General features: G+C 45.5%; 1 protein-coding gene and 1 pseudogene across 1 annotated transcript in view; both read right to left on the bottom strand.

Moving 5' to 3' along the window:
• The window catches only part of LOC146334085 (uncharacterized), a 28,675-nt gene extending 14,313 nt beyond the window's left edge, over window positions 1-14,362 (bottom strand). Inside the window, exons 1-4 of the mRNA XM_084824917.1 lie at window positions 14,350-14,362; window positions 12,747-13,063; window positions 12,338-12,418; window positions 9,961-10,012 (exon numbers count right to left, since the gene is read on the bottom strand). Of these exons, the coding sequence (XP_084681043.1) occupies window positions 9,961-10,012; window positions 12,338-12,418; window positions 12,747-13,063; window positions 14,350-14,362 (463 nt within the window). The remainder of the gene's footprint in view (window positions 1-9,960; window positions 10,013-12,337; window positions 12,419-12,746; window positions 13,064-14,349) is intronic.
• A 571-nt stretch (window positions 14,363-14,933) lies between these two features.
• On the bottom strand, window positions 14,934-15,323 carry LOC146334084 (uncharacterized; annotated as a pseudogene).
• Between the last annotated feature and the right edge of the window lie 3,739 nt (window positions 15,324-19,062).

Raw genomic sequence — 19,062 nt, 5'->3', positions numbered from 1 at the left:
GGTGTCAACCATCTGGTGAAGTCCATGTATAAAGTTGTCTCTTAGGTTGTTGGAAGAGAGTGTTTGTCATGCACAGTGAGTTGTCTTGGCAAAGTTCTATCAGCTCATGTCCCACTTCATTTTGTTCTCCCAGACCATGCTTGCCTGTAATTCCAGGTGTCGTTTGACTACCCACCTTAGCAAATGTGAAATGTTTTAATTGTGATATGTTTTAATTTTATTGTAAGTCGCCTTGAGTCTTTTTCCCCCCCAAGAAAAGCGTCTAAGAAATTATTATGATTATTCTTAATATATTTGAACACTAATGAGACTGCACTATCGCACCCTCTTTGTGGCAAAGTGCTCATACTTCTCTGCCAACATTACATCCTCGAATAACACGCACGCAGGAAGTCGCTTTATACAATGGAAACAGACCCTGGATCCATCTCACCCAGTAATGTCAGCACTGACCGGCAGCAACAGTTCTCCAGGGGTTCATAGAATCATAGATCATAGAACAGTAGGGTTGGAAGGGGCCTACAAGGCCATCAAGTCCAACCCCCTGCTCAATGCAGGAATCCAAGTCAGAGCATCCCTGGCAGATGGCTGTCCAGCCTCATCTTGAAGGCCTCCAGTGTGGGAGAGCCCACCACCTCCCTAGGTCATGGGTTCCATGGTCGTATTGCTCTAACAGGCAGGACGTTTCTCCTGATGTTCAGCCGGAATCTGGCTTCCTGTCACTTGAGCCCATGATTCCGTGTCCTGCACTCTGGGATGATCGAGAAGAGATCCGGGCCTTCTTCTCTGTGACAACCTTTCAAGTCCTTGAAGAGCACAGCACTATCATATCTCCCCTCAGTCTTCTCTTCTCAAGGCTAAACATGCCCAGTTCTTTCAGTCTCTCCTCATAGGGCTTTGTTTCCAGTCCCTTGATCATCTTTGTTGCCCTCCTCTGAACCCTCTCCAGCTTGTCTGCATCCTTCTTAAAGTGTGGTGCCCAGAACTGGAGACAGTACTCCAGATGAGGCCTAAACAGTGCTGAGTAGAGGGGAACTAGTACTTCCCGGGGTTTGGAAGCTATGCTTCTATTAATGCAGCACCAAATAGCATTTGCCTTTTTTGCAGCCACGCCACATTGTTGGCTCATATTCAGCTTGTAATTGACATCAATTCCAAGATCCTTCTCGCTCGTAGCGTTGTTGAGCCATGTATCCCCTATGTTGTAACTGTGCATTTGGTTTCTTTTTCCTAGGTGCAGAACTTGGCATTTATCCCTATTCAATGTCATTCTGTTGTTTTCTGGCCAGCACTCCAGTCTATTCAGATCACTTTGAATTTTGTTTCTGTCTTCCAAAGTATTAGCTATCCCGCCCAATTTGGTGTCATCTGCAAATTTGATCAGCATTCCCTGCACCTCCTCCTCCAAGTCATTAATTAAAATGTTGAAGAGCACTGGGCCCAGCACTGGGCCCTGAGGTACCTCGCTCATTACCTCTCCCCAGTTTGAGAAGATCCCATTGAGAAGCACTCTTTAAGTCCGATTCTGTAGCCAACTGTGGATCCACCGGATCGCTGTTTCATCTAGCCCACTTTGAGCTAGTTTGCTCATCAGGATATCATGGGGCACTTTGTCGAAAGCTTTGCTGAAAGTCGAGGTATATGATGCCCACGGCATTCCCACAGTCCACAAGGGAGGTGACCTGATCAAAAACTGAGATCAGATTCGTCTGGCAGGATTTGTTCTTGACAAATCCATGTTGGCTTCGAGTAATCACTGCATTGTTTTCAAGGTGCTTACAGATGGATTGCTTTATAATCTGCTCCAGACCAATTAGCCTGCTCAGCATAACTGGCAAACTTTATGCAAGCCACTTGTTAGATAAACTTAAATTATGGATTGAAGAGGAAAATCCATTGGCTGAGGAGCAGGCTGGATTTAGGGAGGGTAGATAAATTCAGGGTCACAGCTTAATTCTGCAACATTTAATAGAGAAGTACGCAGCTAAAACTGCGGTTTCACTATATGCAGCATTCATTGATCTTAAGACTGCATTTGACTCTATATCTACAGAAAGATTATGGGAGAAACTTGAAGTCACACCCATCGATCTAAGGCTTTTATATTTAATATGAGCCCTATATTCTAACACATCTTTGAAAGTCAGATGCAATAGGATTGGACATCTTACTGACTCCATTATAACATCAAAAGGAGTGAAACAAGGATGTGTTTTGGCACCCTTATTGTTTACTTTTTATATTAATGACATGATCAGCTGTCTAAATACCCGATATATTCCCCCCCCCAGTTTAGCAGATAGAAAGATTCCTGCACTCTTATATGCCGATGACACGGTATTACTCTCCAGAACTCCTGTGGGTCTCAGAAGAGCCCTACGGGCATTTAGTCTCTATTGTAATAAGAATTAGTTGGAGATTAACTGCCAAAAAACAAAGATTATGTCTTTTGGGAAGCGTCCTAAAATTAGGATATGGAGCATTAATGGATACAAAGTGGAGCAGGTGATGTGCTTTAAGTATCTGGGGGTGATGTTACAATCTTCAGGGGCAAGGAATGTCCATCATGAGTATGTGGCCAGGATTGGCCAAAGATCTGCTCAGGCTATATTAAAAAAATTTCACACTGATGGAGGGCAATATATACCTGCTGTCCTTAAATTATATCAGCCCAAAACACTATCTCAACTTCTCTATGGGACAACTCTAGGCCCAACATACTCTTGTTTTGGCCTATTAGAAAGAGTTCATTCCAAATTTATAAGGGCAATTTTCCGTATGCCCAGTTGTGTTTCTAACGCTAGTATGTGTTTAGAATCTGGCCTGATTAAAATAGAGGCTAGGGTAAGCCTTGCCTCTATTAACTTTTGGCTCAAATTAAATTATTGCCCGCAAGGATTAACTTCTTTAATCCTTTGGGACAGCTTTCGTTCTTCTTGGCCAACTGCAGTCCATCAAAAGAGTACATTGTTGGGATTCTCGCCACAGACTCTCCTAACGATGGGATTGGGTAAGGCGATGGTAACTACCAAACAGAGTGTGTTAGATACTGAATGGCACTGTGATATTAGCAGAGTACCAGACTCTCTGGCACCAGAGGACATCAGATACACTGTAAAAATGTCAGGCTATGTATTGTTCTTGGAGTCTCCTACTCTTCGCAGGGCTTTCTCTTTAGCCAGATGGCGAGTACTCCCCTCAGCGGTGCTGGAGGGGAGGTGGAGTAAGACTCCAGTGGCAGAGAGGTTTTGCCCTTGCGGTGTTGGAGTGGTTGAAACAACCGAACATGTTATCTTTTCTTGTCGGTTTTATCAAGAAATCCGTGTAAAGTTTATTTCTCCTCTGCTTAGAAGGTTTCTGGGCAGATCTGATGTCGAGGTTGCCCGGAAGCTTCTTTTAGGTGCTAATATGCAGTTAACAGATCTGTGTGCAAGGTTTTTTGCAGCTGCCTCTAAGATCTGTGGGGATATTGTATATAATGCTTTAAAATCCTAATAATATAAATTTTAATCTGTAATAGGTAATCTTAAATAATGTTTTATTGTTCATTTATTGTTTATATTGTTCACTTATTTATTGTTTGGGAACATTCTAGTTTATTGTGACATTTTTAGATTGTTTATACATATGAGCTGGTCATAGACTGTACTATTAAAATCTCTCTTAAAACTACTCTTAACCATTCCAACATACAGGAGAGCATTCACGCTGGCCAAGTTCAATGTGTTCCCTTCTGCACTTTTGGAGGGTAGATATAATGGTACCTTATACTCTGAGTGCTTATGCCCCTGTGAAGCTGGCATGGTGGAGACTGTGGGCCATATACTGCTGCATTATTCCTTCTATTATGATTTTCTGCATATTTTTATTACTCCTATTTTACAAGGAATACCTGGGAGATCTGATGTGTTCTATACAGATTATCTGTTGGCCGACCAGAATACTCAGGGAACCTCTAAGGTGGCCAGATACTGCGCTGCTGCAATTGTTTGTTGGCATAGGATGACAATTGTTTGATGATGTTTTAATTTGTTAAATATTTTACTATTATGAGTGGGTTAGGTGTAATTCTTATTTATTTGTATTTTGACTAATTCCTATTGCTTTTATATTATTGCATTTGTAGTGCTACCTCACTTTGCTGGTCTTGTGACCATAATAAACTATTATTATCTGCTCCAGAATTTTCCCAGGGATTGATGTCAGACTGACGGGTCTGTAGTTCCCAGGTTCCCACTTTTTGCCCTTTTGGAAGATAGGGACAACATTAGCCCCCTTCCACTCATCTGGCACTTCAGGCAGGAGTTTTTCCAGCCCTGCTTGGGGCTGTTGCTGGGGATTTGCAAGCAAACCTGGGCTCTACCACTGAGCCAGCCAGCCAGCTGAGCTTTTCTGGGTGGTGAAGAGGTGACTGCAGAGCCTAGGTGGGGAGATAACAGAACCCTCTGAGGCCTGCTGCGACAGGCTTGCTAGGTACCGCAAGATCAAGTCACTCATACAGTCAGGGCCAGAAATACTGGAGCAAGGATAACTGTTTTGGCAGTTGGCCTCTGCACACCACCACATTGAAGTTGAAAGGAGACACACCCAGGAGGGAGCGAAGTCAGGACTTCCAGCTGTAATTCAAGGGGCTTGACAAAAGTGGGGCACTAACCATTCAGGAAGGACAGCCAGTGGCATGCACACACACCCATCGTTGGTGGCTCATAAGTAATGGAACAAACCAACATCATTTCAAACTTAAGGATCGCCTTTAATACCTAGAGGAAAATCCTTCGCAGTCAATGACCGCCTGAAGTCTGGAACCCATGGACATGACCCAATGCTGAGTTTCCTCCCTCGAGATGCTTTGCCAGGCCTTGACTGCAGCTGCCTTCAGCTGCTGCTTGTTTGTTGGTCTTTCTGCCTTCAGTCTTGTCTTCAGTAAGTGAGAGGCATGCTCTATTGGGTGGAGATCAGGTGACTGACTTGACCATGGAAGAACATCCCACTTCTTTGCCTGGAGAAACTCTTGGGTAGCTTTTGCTGTATGTTTTGGGTCATTATCCACCTGCAATATGAAGTAGCATCCTATCAGTTTGGCAGCATTCGGCTGAATCTGAGCAGAAAGTACAGCCCTATACACTTCGGAATTCGTCCTGCTGCTTTTATCAGCAGTCAGGTCATCAAACACCAGTGACCTGGCTCCACTGGCAGCCATACATGCCCAGGCCATAACACTGCCTCCACCATGGTTGACAGATGATGTGCTATGCTTGGATCATGAGCTGTTCCTTTCCTTCTCCATACTTTTCTCTTCCCATCATTCTGGTACAAGTTAATCTTGGTCCCAGCAGTCCAAAGAATCTTATTCCAGAACTGGGCAGGCTTTTTTAGGTGTTTGCTGGCAAAGGCTAATCTGGCCTGTCTGTTCTTGAGCGTTACCAGTGGTTTGCACCTTGTTGTGAAGCCTCTGTATTTACATTCATAAAGCCGTCTCTTGACTGTAGATGTTGACAATGACATGCCTACCTCCTCAAGAGCGTTCTTGACCTGGCTAGATGTTATGAAAGCGTTCCTCTTCACCATGAGCAGAATTCTGCGGTCATCCACTTTAGTTGTCTTCCGTGGTCTGCCAGGCCTTTTGCTGTTGCTGAGCTTGACAATTAAGTCCTTCTTTTTCAGGATGCTCCACACTGTTGTGTTGGCCACTCCCAAAGTTTTTGCTATCTCTCCGATGGGTTTATGTTGTTTCCTCAGCCTCATGATGGCCTCCTTTACTCACATGGACACCTCTTTGGACCTCATGTTGGGAGTTCCAGTGAACAAATGTAACACTCAGAACCACCTCCAGGCCTGTTATCTGCTTGACTGGTCATGGAGTACCCAGGAAACAGGCCACCCCTGGCCATGCAGCTGCTTGCCAGCCATTTGTTCCATTACTTATGAGCCACCAATGATGTGTGTATGTGTTCATGCCACTGGCTGTCCTTCCTGAATGGTCAGTGCCCCACTTTTGCCAAACCCCTTGAATTACAGCTGGAAGTCCTGACTTCGCTCCCATCTGGGTGTGTTTCCTTTCAACTTCAATGTGGTGGTGTACAGAGGCCAACTGCCAAAACAGTTACCCTTGTTCCAATATTTCTGGCCCTGACTGTATATGCTCCAAATGTGACGCTCTTATCAAAACAGATCCAGACGAGGTGTCCAGAGCACCATCCTTATCGGCTCTGTAGGATCATTACACGGGCAGCCGCATTCTGTGCCAAGACCTTCAGTGGAGGTGCTTCTCCAAGTGGGACATTAATGCCATGACAAGGAAGAGAACTTTCTCGGTGGTGGTGCCCCAGTCGCAGGACGCTGACACCAACGTTATATGCTTTTTAGCACCAGGCTGAAACCTGTTTCCACAGGCATTTCCATTTATTCATTCCATTCCATTCCATTCCATTTCTATACCAGAAAAGCTCTCTGGGCAGTTCAGAACAATTAAAACAAGAAAACACAACACAATAAAATACATGATCAAAGTTGAAACCTACAGTATAAAAAACAAAACAAAATCCAAACATAAAACCTAACAGCAAGGCAAAGATTTTAAAACACAGGAACAGATTTAAAACCAAAGATGCTAAAAGACTAAAATGCCTGGGAAAATAAGGTCTTCACCTGGCACCACAAAGCGCATAATGTAACGTACGAACCTAAGAAGACCCTTGGTGGATCAGACCAAGGGTCCGTCTAGCCCAGCATTCTGTTCACACAGTGGCCAACCAGCTGCTCATGGGAAACCCACAGGCAGGACCCGAGCGCAACAGCACCCTCCCGCCCATGTTTCCCAGCAACTGGTGTGCATAGGCATACTGCCTGATAATGGAGGTAGCATAGAGCCATCAGGACTAAGAGCCATCATCTAACCCCCTTTTAAAGCCATCCAAACTGGTGGCCACCACTACGTCTTGCAGTAGCGAATTCCATAGTTTGACTCTGCGCTGTGCAAAGGAGTGCTACCTTTGATCTGTCAGCTTCATGGGATGATGTCGGGTTCTAGTATTTTGAGAGAGGGAGAAAAATGTCTCCCTCTCCACATTCTCCACACCATGCAGACCTCTCTCACTGTCACATTCTGTAGACCTCTCTCATGTCTCCCCTGACCCTTTTTTCCAAGCTGTTGTAACCTTCCCTCACAGGGCAGATGCTCCAGCCCCTTGATCAGTTTAGTTGCCCTTGTTGGCACTTTTTCCAACTCAATGTAGGCCCCAGGCAAGCCTCTCTGGGAAGCTCATTATACAACCGGGGAGCGGTTGAAACTGCCTTGTTAAGCTGGCTGATGTGAGCTGTCTATTTTATGTTTTTTTCCCCTAACTTTCAATTGTTGTCGCTGATGTTGTTGTTTTTCTTATCTATCGTATTAGGGAGTTTTTAAATTACATGTTGTAGACCGCCCTGGCATCGTAAGAGGGAAGGCGGTATAAAAACCTTTTTAATCATCAATTCTATAAAATAAAACTTCCAGGCACACTGCTGGTCTGTCTCCAATTGCTAGATGGGTGACGAATAACAATTCACACTTGGCCTTGGAAATGACTTAGGATAATGGAGGAGGACGATACATTCCTATTCTCCATTTATATGATTTAGCTTTTGCCAATTTATTTGGATGATCGTATTATCAAGCAACTGTTTGCCTAGAATGACCGTTTGTTCAAGATACATGGATGGATTAATTTGGCCCTCCAATGGAAGATTTTTCAATTAGAGTTTAGGCCAAAGTGTTTCTTGCAGGCCACTGACAAAGATGGATGTGGAAACACATTTGGCCCATGTGTAGTTTTTATGGTTTTATATATTCTGGTTTTAACTTCTATGTATTGTTACTTGTGTCTTTTTTACACTGTTACCGTATTTTGGCATTTAGGTTTTCTATATTCAAGTTTTAATTGTACATTTCGACACATATGTCTCTGTTTGTTGTTGTTGTTGTTCAGTCGTTCAGTCGTGTCCGACTCTTCGTGACCCCATGGACCATAGCACGCCAGGCCTTCCTGTCCTGCGCTCTCTCCCGGAGTGTGCTCAAGTTCATATTCATTGCATCCGTGATGCTATCTAGCCATCTCATCCTCTGCCGTCCCCTTCTCCTTTTGCCTTCCATCTTTCCCAGCATCAGGGTCTTTTCCAGGGAGTTTTCTCTTCGCATTAGGTGGCCAAAATATTGGAGCTTCAGCTTCATTATCTGTCCTTCCAATGAGCACTCAGGGTTGATTTCCTTTAGGATGGACTGATTTGACCTCCTTGCAGTCCAGGGGACTCGTAAGAGTCTTCTCCAGCACCACAGTTCGAAAGCATCGATCCTTCGGCGCTCAGCCTTCCTTATAGTCCAGCTCTCACAGCCATACATTACTACTGGGAAAACCATAGCTTTGATTAGACGGACCTTTGTCGGCAAGGTGATGTCTCTGCTTCTTACTATGCTGTCTAGGTTTGCCATAGCTTTCCTCCCAAGGAGCAAGCGTCTTTTAATTTCATGGCTACAGTCACCGTCTGCGGTGATCTTGGAGCCCAAGAAAGTAAAATCTGTCACTGCTTCCATTTCTTCCCCTTCTATATGCCAGGAAGTGATGGGGCCATATGACATGATCTTAGTTTTTTTAATGTTGAGTTTCAAACCAGCTTTTGCACTCTCCTCTTTCACCCTAAACAAGAGGCTCTTGAGATCCTCTTCGCTTTCTGCCATTAGGGTGGTATCGTCTGCATATCGGAGGTTGTTGATAATTCTCCCAGCAATCTTAATTCCGACCTCTGATTCATCCAACCCGGCATTTCTCATGATGTACTCTGCATATAAGTTAAATAAGCAGGGTGACAATATGCAGCCTTGTCGTACTCCTTTCCCAATTTTGAACCACTCGGTTGTTCCATGTCTGGTTCTTACTGTTGCTTCTTGACCCTCGTACAGGTTTCTCAGGAGACAGGTAAGGTGGTCTGGTACTCCCATCACTTTCAGAATTTGCCACAGTTTGTTGTGATCCACACAATCAAAGGCTTTAGCGTAGTCAATGAAGCAGAAATAGACGTTTTTCTGGAATTCTCTTGCTTTCTCCATGATGCAGCGAATGTTGGCGATTTGATCTCTAGTTCCTCTGCCTCTTTGAAACCCCGCTTGTACTTCCGGCAGTTCTCGGTTCGCATACTGCTGAAGCCTAGCTTGTAGGATTTTGAGCATCACCTTGCTGGCATGTGAAATGAGCGCAATTGTGCGGTAGTTTGAACACTCTTTGGCGTTGCCCTTCTTTGGAATTGGAATGTAAACTGACCTTTTCCAGTCTTGTGGCCACTGTTGAGTGTTCCAGATTTGTTGGCATATTGAATGCAGCACTTTAACAGCATCATCTTTTAGGATTTTAAATAGCTCGGCTGGAATACTGTCATCTCCGCTAGCTTTGTTGTTACTAATGCTTCCTAAGGCCCACTTAACTTCACTCTCTAGGATGTCCGGCTCAAGTTCAGTGACCACACTATCATGGCTATCAGGGACTTATAACATGTCTCTGTTACACGGGTTTTACTTTTTGAACTTTTTAGCATTAAAACCATTTTAATTGATGACATTCATGTCACTTAAGTTTTTTCAAACCAACAGCAAGGTACAGGCATCACCTTCATGTCACCAGAATTGCAAAGTTTCACAAAGGCATCTAGTTCGCTTGGGGGGGTGGGGTTAAAAATTGGATTAAAAATTGACTTTTGTGCCTGTTCCAGCAAAGGCTCTCTCATGTTCTTAAAGCAAGAATGGGGCTGAAGAACAAGGTATAAATGCTCTAAATTAAATCAAATTAAGAAACAAGAATTAAAACTCATGATCACTCAATGCAGATTAATTTCTACCTTAACTGTTGAGGGATTCAGACTACACAGGCTTGCTTTATACATTTAACAAACATCAGTGGGTCACGCAATCACAGTAAGGCAAAAAAGACTTACTTTGTTCTGATGGGTATTCCCGCGTAGGGAGATAAACCGATGGTCTTCTGTTCTGTAAATTTAAACAAACAAACAAACAACCAATGACATTTGAGAGATTTCTGGTTCAACCATCATCTTGTTAATTATCCACGATGCATTCGTAAATTGTAATTCTTGCTGTTACTGTTGTTACAGTGTCATCAGTCCATGTAACCTTACAGAGCCAAATGGGCACAAAAATACACACGTCTCTGCCTGCAAGGAGCTTACAGTTTAAAACGAGAGTCTTCCAGGGATTTGGGCTCTCAAGGACGAATATGAGGTATCCAAAAACCACAATACCGTTCATGAAGACAGGTTAGACATTTGGTTTATTTACTTAAAATATTTTACCACACCTTTCTACTCAAATCTGTTTTTGCCCACTTCACCTGGTGCGGGAAATTCCAGACAGGTTGAAATCTCAGATTGCTAGAACTCAGCAAGTGGGATTTTCCTATGTTATGCACCCTTCAGCTGACCCCACCTCCAATCTCCTGGAAAATTATTTCCCTGGGGACTTCTGGTTGGGCTCACCATTGTTTCCTGTGATCTCACCGAAAATCAGTTTGGAATGTGGTTTCTTAGAAACTAGTTCCAGAGGATAGACAGAGTGCAAATCCAAAGTCTGTAAGAAGTGTTGGATACTGGCTGGAAATGTACTATATGTCTGGAAAGCAACCTTAGAGCGTGAAATACACTTTACCATATTTTTATTAATAGAAATAGAGCATTACCTTACTGTGGCTTTTGGATTTTCTTCCCTTAAAACGTTTATTACAATATTAAGTTGATACAGATTCAGGTTTTACAAACGTTTGCAGTTTCCCTTTAATATGAACAAATCTGTTAAGTTAGCCTCAGAAACAGAGTCCAACACCTTTGGAGCCATTTCTTGGCAGACAAAATTCTCGCTACGTTAAACAAATCCTCGATGCTTTTCAAGAATTAATTCTTCACTGTACACCAGCAGAAACAGTAACGGGGCTAAACAAATTAAATGTAGAATAGAAGAGAGTAGCCTGCTGGTTAGACTGTAAGTGCCATCTGTTCTAGTCAGTACAGCCAATGGTGATGACTGATGGGAGGTGTAGTCCAACCACATTCCCCATCCCTAGAATAGAATATCCTAACATTTTCTCTAATATAGTTTTTAGAATCATAGAATAGTAGGGTTGGAAGGGACCTTCAAGACCATCGAGTCCAACCAAGTCAGAGCATCCCTGACAAGTGGCTGTCCAGCCTCATCTTGAACACTTCCAGTGTGGAAGAGCCTACTACCTCCCTAGGTTATTGGTTCCATTGTCGTATTGCTCTAACAGTCAGGAGGTTTTTCCTGATGTTCAGCCGGAATCCGGCTTCCTGGAACTTGAGCCCAGTCCTGCACTCTGGGATGATCGAGAAGAGATCCCGGCCTTCCTCTCTGTGACAACCTTTCAAGTACTTGAAGAGCACTATCCTGTCTTCCGTCAGTCTTCAATTCTCAAGGCTAAGCATGCCCAGTTCTTTCCGTCTCTCCTCATAGGGCTTTGTTTCCAGTCCCCTGATCATCTTGGTTGCCCACCTCTGAACCCTCTCCAGTTTGTCTGCATCCTTCTTAAAATGTGGTGCCCAGAATTGGACACAGTACTCCAGATGAGGCCTAACCAGTGCCAAGTAGAGAGGAACTGGTACTTCATGTGATTTGGAAGCTATACTCCTATTCATGCAGGCCAAAATAGCATTTGCCTTTTTTGCAGCCACATCACATTGTTGGCTCATATTCAGCTTGTGATCTACAACAATTCCAAGATCCTTCTTGCTTGTAACACTGTCAAGCCAAGTATTATTTTCCCTGAAACAATCTTATTTTTTTTTTTCTCCCAAACCAATACCACCACATACGAACACGCGGACTTCTGTTTTTCTGACATTTTGAACGAACTGCGCTACACAAAGGGCTTTGGATGGTTGCTTTTTTCCCCTAACGCACCAACCTGTCACCCACAATTTGTGTGTAAAGTATGTACCTCACCTCCTTTGGGGAACGCAACCCTTCGGGGGCAGGGACGTCAGTGTGGGATGTGCCACATTAATTTCCCATTTCTGGACTTGAGCAAGATGATGGGCTTGGAATTGGCACCCAAGCCGTTCTAGTAACATAATACAAACCCTAGATTGACAAGTGCAGACTAGCACTGGTACTTACATAAGGCATTTCCAGAAGAAATTACATAAAAGCAGGATAGTAGTCAGAGGAGGGTTTTCACTCAACTCAATCCTTTCAAACGACCAGAGTTCTGGTGATAGCGTCTCCCAGCCCTGAGTGCAAATCCCCACCAGTTTACAACCAATTGGAGGAAAGAAAGACACTCACCGATGCTTTACATACGGAGTCTGCGTGGAACCGGCTGAAATTACTTTTGTTGTAAACCGGCAACCCTTTCAGAAAGTCCGCCTAGATTTTTTTTTTTAAAAAAGGCCAGTCCCAGACAAGTTTTTTAAGGAATCACTTCCTTTGGCAAGTACACAGCCTTTCTAAGGAACTAGTCCCCCGGCTCGCCACTGCAGAGCCCCTCCAGGCCTCCCAACGGAGGCCCCCTCCCTGGGCAGCCTCTGGGCAGCGCCGGACACCCCCCCCCTTCCTCCCCCTTCCTCCCCCTCCTCCTCCTCCTCCTCCTCCACCACCACCACCACCACCACCACGCCCGGTTCCTGCCCAGAGCCTGGCACGCCCCCTCCCTGGGGGAGGGAGCCTCCTGCACGGGGGGGTATCCCCCACCTACCATCTTCCCCACCAGACGCCTCCTCAACAACTTCTCGCCCGTCACCGCCCAACCCGCCCCGCGACTGCTCGGCCACACCCCCTGGCCGGTGCCATTGGGCCGCCCGAGGCGGAAGCGGGCGGGCCATTGGCCGGCGCCGCCGCCGCTCCGGAGCCAGCGCCCGCCTCCTGCCTCCTCGGCGGCCGCGGAAGGGGAAAGGCGAGAGGGGTCGAGGATGGGCGGGGCTTCCGGTGTGGCCTCACGGGTAACGTAGTCTTCGCTCCTATCGCGCTGTCTCCGCAGACGGGAGGCGAAACGGATGCCTTCAGCTTCTGCCCCTGCCCAGGGGGGAGCGCCTGCGTCCTCCCCCGCCTCACGCAAGATATTGTTGGACTCCAACTCCCATCAGCCAATGGTCAAGGCTGGAAATTCTGACATCTGGAATTCTGCACCTGTCTTAAGAGCCTCTTCAGAGCAATAAGCAAAAAAGGCTCTGAGCCAGGGGTGTTGGACTGCAACACCCATCATCCCCAGCTGCAGGCTGGGGGTGATGCGTGTTGCAGTCCGATACCCCTGGAGGGCCTCAGGTTGGGGAAAGGCTGGCTCAGACCATTACATCCTCAGCCACACATTCCTAAAATCCATGCTTTGGTTGCACATACGACCCACAGGTTGGTTAGACTATTGCAAGGCAGTCTGCGCAGGGCTGCCCTTGGGAGCACGTTCGCAAATTGCAGCTGGCGCAAAAGGCGGCCTCCAGGTTGCTTTCCTGTCCTTCTGCCCATATTACACCAAGTCTTGTGTGGGTCAAGCGTGCACGCTGCAAATGTCTTTCCGGGCTCAGTTCAAGGGGCTGGTCTTCACCCTACGTGGCTTGGTGACAGGGTATGTGAAAGACCGCCTCCTCCCATATGAACCTGCTCCTGGGCTCCCAGATGAATTTGCTCCTAGGTTACAATTGTATTCTGAGGCCCTGTTGTATGTCCCATCCCAAGAGAGATTCAGTTGGCAGGAACACCGGACAGGGACTTTTGGGGGGCAGCACCTTCCCCTATCTTGCATCCTTGACATTTGGGCCTGCATCTCATCATTCCCAGCCAGCATGTCTGGGGGATGCTATAGATTGTAAGCCTGCAGGCAGCCACTGCATTGTTTTATTCATTTTTCCACCTAAAAAATGTTAGGTGCTTCGTGTTAGTAGTAGTATCGTTATTATTTCCTCCGAAGGAGACAAGGCAGGATATAAATGTAATAAATAAGCTCTCGGTTCTCACTTTCCCCCACCCACAATTCTATCCTCAGAACAACCCTGTGAAGCTGAGCGACTGACCCAACATTATCAGTGACTAGACATACAGATTCGAAACCAGGTCTCCCTAATCATAGGCCAGGACTCTAGCCACAATGCAGCACACTGCCTCTCTGTCTCTTTTTGCTGTATTTATTATTTTTATTGTATATCTTTACAAGCAATGGTGCATTTTAAGGCACAATCGTATGTATGTTTAGACAGAAAAAAAAGTCTGACATCTCCCACCATTCCCCAGCCAGCAATGCTATGCTGGCTGGGAAATGCTGGGAGATGTCGGACTTTTTTTCTGTCTAAACATGCACAGGATTGTACCTTCAGTCTTCATCGTAAGCCACCTTGTGTATTATTATTTTTTTAATAGAAAGGCAGGATGTCAACTTTGATGATAAATAATACAGTTTATGTCTGTGTGATGAAATGACAGAGGTGACTCGTTGTTACATCTCAAAATGTCCACTTTTCTGTTTGTTTTAAATGCATGGTGCTGGTTATTTCTTTTGACACGATGGATTTTTTTTCTTATACAATCAAGGAAGGATGTCAATCCTGATAAAGTAATATCCGTGTAATAAAATGAGCAGAGAACTTGTTACGGTGTAGGCAGTTTTTAATAATGACATCTCAGACATTCACTGTTGTCGTTTTTTCAAAACACACAATGCTAATTAGTCATTTTGACACTAGAAGAGAGCTCAGCCAATGAGTTGTCCTAGAAGAAAGGATGCTGGACCCACAATCCAGGCAGGAAACAGCCCATATCGTTTGACATGGAAGATCTGAGGTTCAGGTTGTCGAGTGGAATTCCTCCCCACCTAAATATCAAAAAAGGTGGCTGATATTCTGAGCGTAGAGCTTCCGATTTTCTCGCTTCAGCTTTCATTCTGATAGTGACCATTTTAATGGCTCAGAGACTTCCTCCCATTCAGCATCCTTTGGAGAATGATTTCAATCCAGCTGGGCTCGCGGATGCATTTAATCCAGCCATGTTTGTGCTTCCGCTTGAGATTCAATGGCTGGTACTCGTTGCCGCGGGCTTTGGTGCGGACCTGCTGGCTAATCCAGGGTGCTGCCAGGCCAGGGAGATCTGGGGAGACCCTCAAAGGCTCCAGAGACAGGCAGGGGTTGAGAGTCCGTCTCCACAGTGTGGAGAAAACAGAACAGATTCTGCGCTGGTAAATAACCGAGGCTGAGGCTCACCAAATCAAGAGGAGAGATCTGGGGATGCATAGTGAGAAAACAAAGATGGAAAGGAAGGAAAGGTTCCTCCTGTGCAAGCACCGGGTCATTACTGACCCCTAGAGGGACGCCACTTTCGCTGGCGTTTTCATGGCAGACTGTGACGGGGTGGTTTGCCATTGCCTTCCCCAGTCGTGACTACCTTTCCCCCGGCAAGCTGGGTACTCATTTTACCGACCTCGCAAGGATGGAGGGCTGAGTCGACCCGAGCCGGCTACCTGGGACCCAGCTTCTGCTGGGATCGAACTCAGGTCGTGGGGAGAGTTCGGTTGCAAAGCTAAAAAGTATTAATATTGCTTCATATTATTATTATTACATTTATTTGTTTATTCATAATACTTATATACTGCTTAATATAATAAAATCTCTAAGTGGTTTACATATAAATATTAAAAATCACTATTTAAAATAATTTCAACCACAATAACAATGTTTAAAAAGGGTTGTTTATTTAATTTTTTATCACTCTCCTCAGCCAAAAAGTCTCCTAGAACAGTTTACATGCAATTAGTTACACAAGACAGGCCCAGCCCACAGGCTTACGATGTCAAAATACACGACACACAAGCAAAAAGGCAGGGAAGAGGAAAAATGAAGTCATCTTTCCGCAGGGTTATCCTGTCCTTCCTCCAAGGAGCGCAAAGTGGTGTACAGGGGTCTCCCCCGGCCCCATTTTATCCTCAAAACAATCTCAGAGGCTCCAAATCACCCAGAGACACTCTGTGCGTGCTCAGAGGCTCCAAATCACCCAGAGATGCTCTGTGCGTGCTCAGAGGCTCCAAATCACCCAGAGATGCTCTGTGTGTGCTCAGAGGCACCCAGAGTGTCTGGGTGGAAACTGACCGCATACAGCCCCAGAGCAGTTCTGATTCTGAGGAGGATCAGCAATCCGTGGGAGAGGAGCTGGCTCATCCCTCACAGGCACAGCAGCTGGCAGAGATTCCTCCTGCCGGCATTCATGGGAGAGAGAGTGACCCTGGCAGTGAGAAAGTGCGGGAACGGGGCTTGCTCGACGCAGACGCAGAGAGTGACGAGCGATGGAGGGCGCGGAAAGGAGGCGTAGCGCCTGTTTGGCACACAAGCAATGGCCGCGTCCCGTGGACCCAAGGGAAAGAGGGAGGATCTCTCCCCAGCCCATAAGTTCAGGGTCTTCCCATGATTCTCCTTCAAATGGGGACCAACTGCCTACCCGGAGCATAGGCTACTCCTCTGTTCCTTGCTTAGTCGCTGGTGATTAGCATCTGAAAGAGTCATTAAGTTGTAAAAGGATTAAAGCCTTGAAAAGAATCCTTTTGTCTGTGTCTTGAGTTGGCTATTGGAGTCTACTGGAAGAGGCCGCTAGGGCGCTCCTGACACAGAGGCTCCAAATCACCCAGAGGCGCTTTGTGCGTGCTAAGCAGCACCAAATCACCCAGAGGTGCAATGTGTGTGCTCAGTGGCTCCAAACCACCCAGAGGCACTCTGTGCGTGCTCAGCGGCGCCAGAAAGAGTGAAGCGGCTGGGCCAAAGCCAAAAGGCCAAAGCCGAAAGGACACTCAGCTGTGGATGTGTCTGGTGGTGAAAAGAAAGTCCGATGCTGTAAAGAACAATATTGTTTAGGAACATGGAATGTAAGATCAATGAATCAAGGTAAGCTGGACGTGGTCAAGCATGAGATGGCAAGATTGAACATCGACATCTTGGGAATCAGCGAACTAAAATGGACAGACATGGGTGAATTTAATTCAGGTGACCATTATATCTACTACTGCGGGCAAGAATCCCTTAGAAGAAATCGAGTAGCCCTGATAGTTAACAAAAGGGTGGGAAAAGCAGTACTGGGGTACAATCTCAAAAATGACAGCATGATCTCAGTACGAATCCAAGGCAAACCATTCAACATCACAGTAATTCAAGTCTATGCCCCAACCACTGATGCCGTAGAAGCTGAGGTTGATCGGTTCTATGAAGACCTACAACACCTTCTTGAACTAACACCAAAAAAAATGTCACAAGAGGCGACTCTACACATGGACATCGCCAGATGGTCAATATCGAAATCAGATTGATTATGTCCTTTGCAGCCAAAGATGGAGAAGCTCTATACAGTCAGTAAAAACAAGACCTGGAGCTGACTGTGGCTCAGATCATGAGCTGCTTCTTGCAAAATTTTGGCTTAAATTGAAGAACTTTGGGAAAACCAGTAAACCATTCAGGTATGACCTAAATCATATCCCTTGTGAATATACAGTGGAGGTGAGGAATAGATTTAAGTGATTAGACCTGATAGACAGAGTGCCTGAGGACCTATGGACGGAGGTCCGTAACATTGTTCAGAAGGCAGCAACTCAATCCATCCCAAAGAAAAAGAAATGCAAGAAAGCAAAGTGGCTGTCTGATGAGGCTTTACAAGTAGCTGAGGAAAGAAGGGAAGCGAAAAGCAAGGGAGAAAGGGGAAGATATACCCAACTGAATGCAGAGTTCCAGAGAATAGCAAGGAGAGACAAGAAGGCCTTCTTAAATGAACAATGCAAAGAAATCGAGGAAAACAACAGAATGGGAAAGACTAGAGATCTCTTCAAGAAAATTGGAGATCTCAAGGGAACATTTTGTGCAAAGATGGGCATGATAAAGGACAAAGAAGGCAGGGACCTAACAGAAGCAGATGAGATTAAGAAGAGGTGGAAAGAATACACAGAAGAACTATACAGGAAAGATCTTAATGTCCCAGATAGTCATGATAGTGCGGTCACTGAACTGGAGCCGGACATCCTAGAGAGTGAAGTCAAGTGGGCCTTAGGAAGCATTACTAACAACAAAGCTAGCGGAGATGACAGTATTCCAGCTGAGCTATTTAAAATCCTAAAAGATGATGCTGTTAAAGTGCTGCATTCAATATGCCAACAAATCTGGAACACTCAACAGTGGCCACAAGACTGGAAAGGGTCAGTTTACATTCCAATTCCAAAGAAGGGCAATGCCAAAGACTGTTCAAACTACCGTACAATTGCGCTCATTTCACATGCCAGCAAGGTTATGCTCAAAATCCTACAAGCTAGGCTTCAGCAGCATGTGAACCGAGAACTACCGGAAGTACAAGCTGGGTTTTGAAGAGGCAGAGGAACTAGAGATCAAATCGCCAACATTCGCTGGATCATGGAGAAAGCAAGAGAATTCCAGAAAAACTTCTATTTCTGCTTCATTGACTACACTAAAGCCTTTGATTGTGTGGATTACAACAAACTGTGGCAAATTCTTAGAGATGGGAGTACCAGACCACCTTACCTGTCTCCTGAGAAACCTGTACAAGGGTCAAGAATCAACAGTAAGAACCAGACATGGAACAACCGATTGGTTCAAAATTGGGAAAGGAGTACGACAAGGCTGCATATTGTCGCCCTGCTTATTTAACTTATATGCAGAGTGCATCATGAGAAACGCCGGGTTGGATGAATCACACTGTTGCACAAAATGCTAGTTTCGCCCCCTGGAGGCTAGTCCAATTTGCCCCAAAGAGGAGAGTCAACTTCAGGCTGGGTCCAACTCGATTTTATTGTTTGCAAACAGTTCGACAAAGGAGCTCACGCTCAAAGCAGAGTCGACCCTGGGCGACCTCCGCGCTACAGTTTATCACTTAGCTTGCATTCCTCAGCCAGCGTGTTACTTTTGATTGGTTGCCAGCGGTTTGCTTGGCAACCTTATCTTAGGGTTACTGTCTGCTCATTCCAGGCATGCGCAGCTCTTACAGTACTATGTGCTGCTTAAGACACATACAATGGCTTTTAGGTTACATTTTTACTACAATTCCCC

The sequence above is a fragment of the Heloderma suspectum genome, chromosome W (genome assembly GCF_057233095.1).
Source record: "Heloderma suspectum isolate Gila_16-S chromosome W, 16-S_ref, whole genome shotgun sequence".
Lineage (NCBI taxonomy): Eukaryota > Metazoa > Chordata > Lepidosauria > Squamata > Helodermatidae > Heloderma > Heloderma suspectum.
Note: the sequence above shows the minus strand (reverse complement) of the source record. Positions and strands in the feature narration are given on the sequence as shown.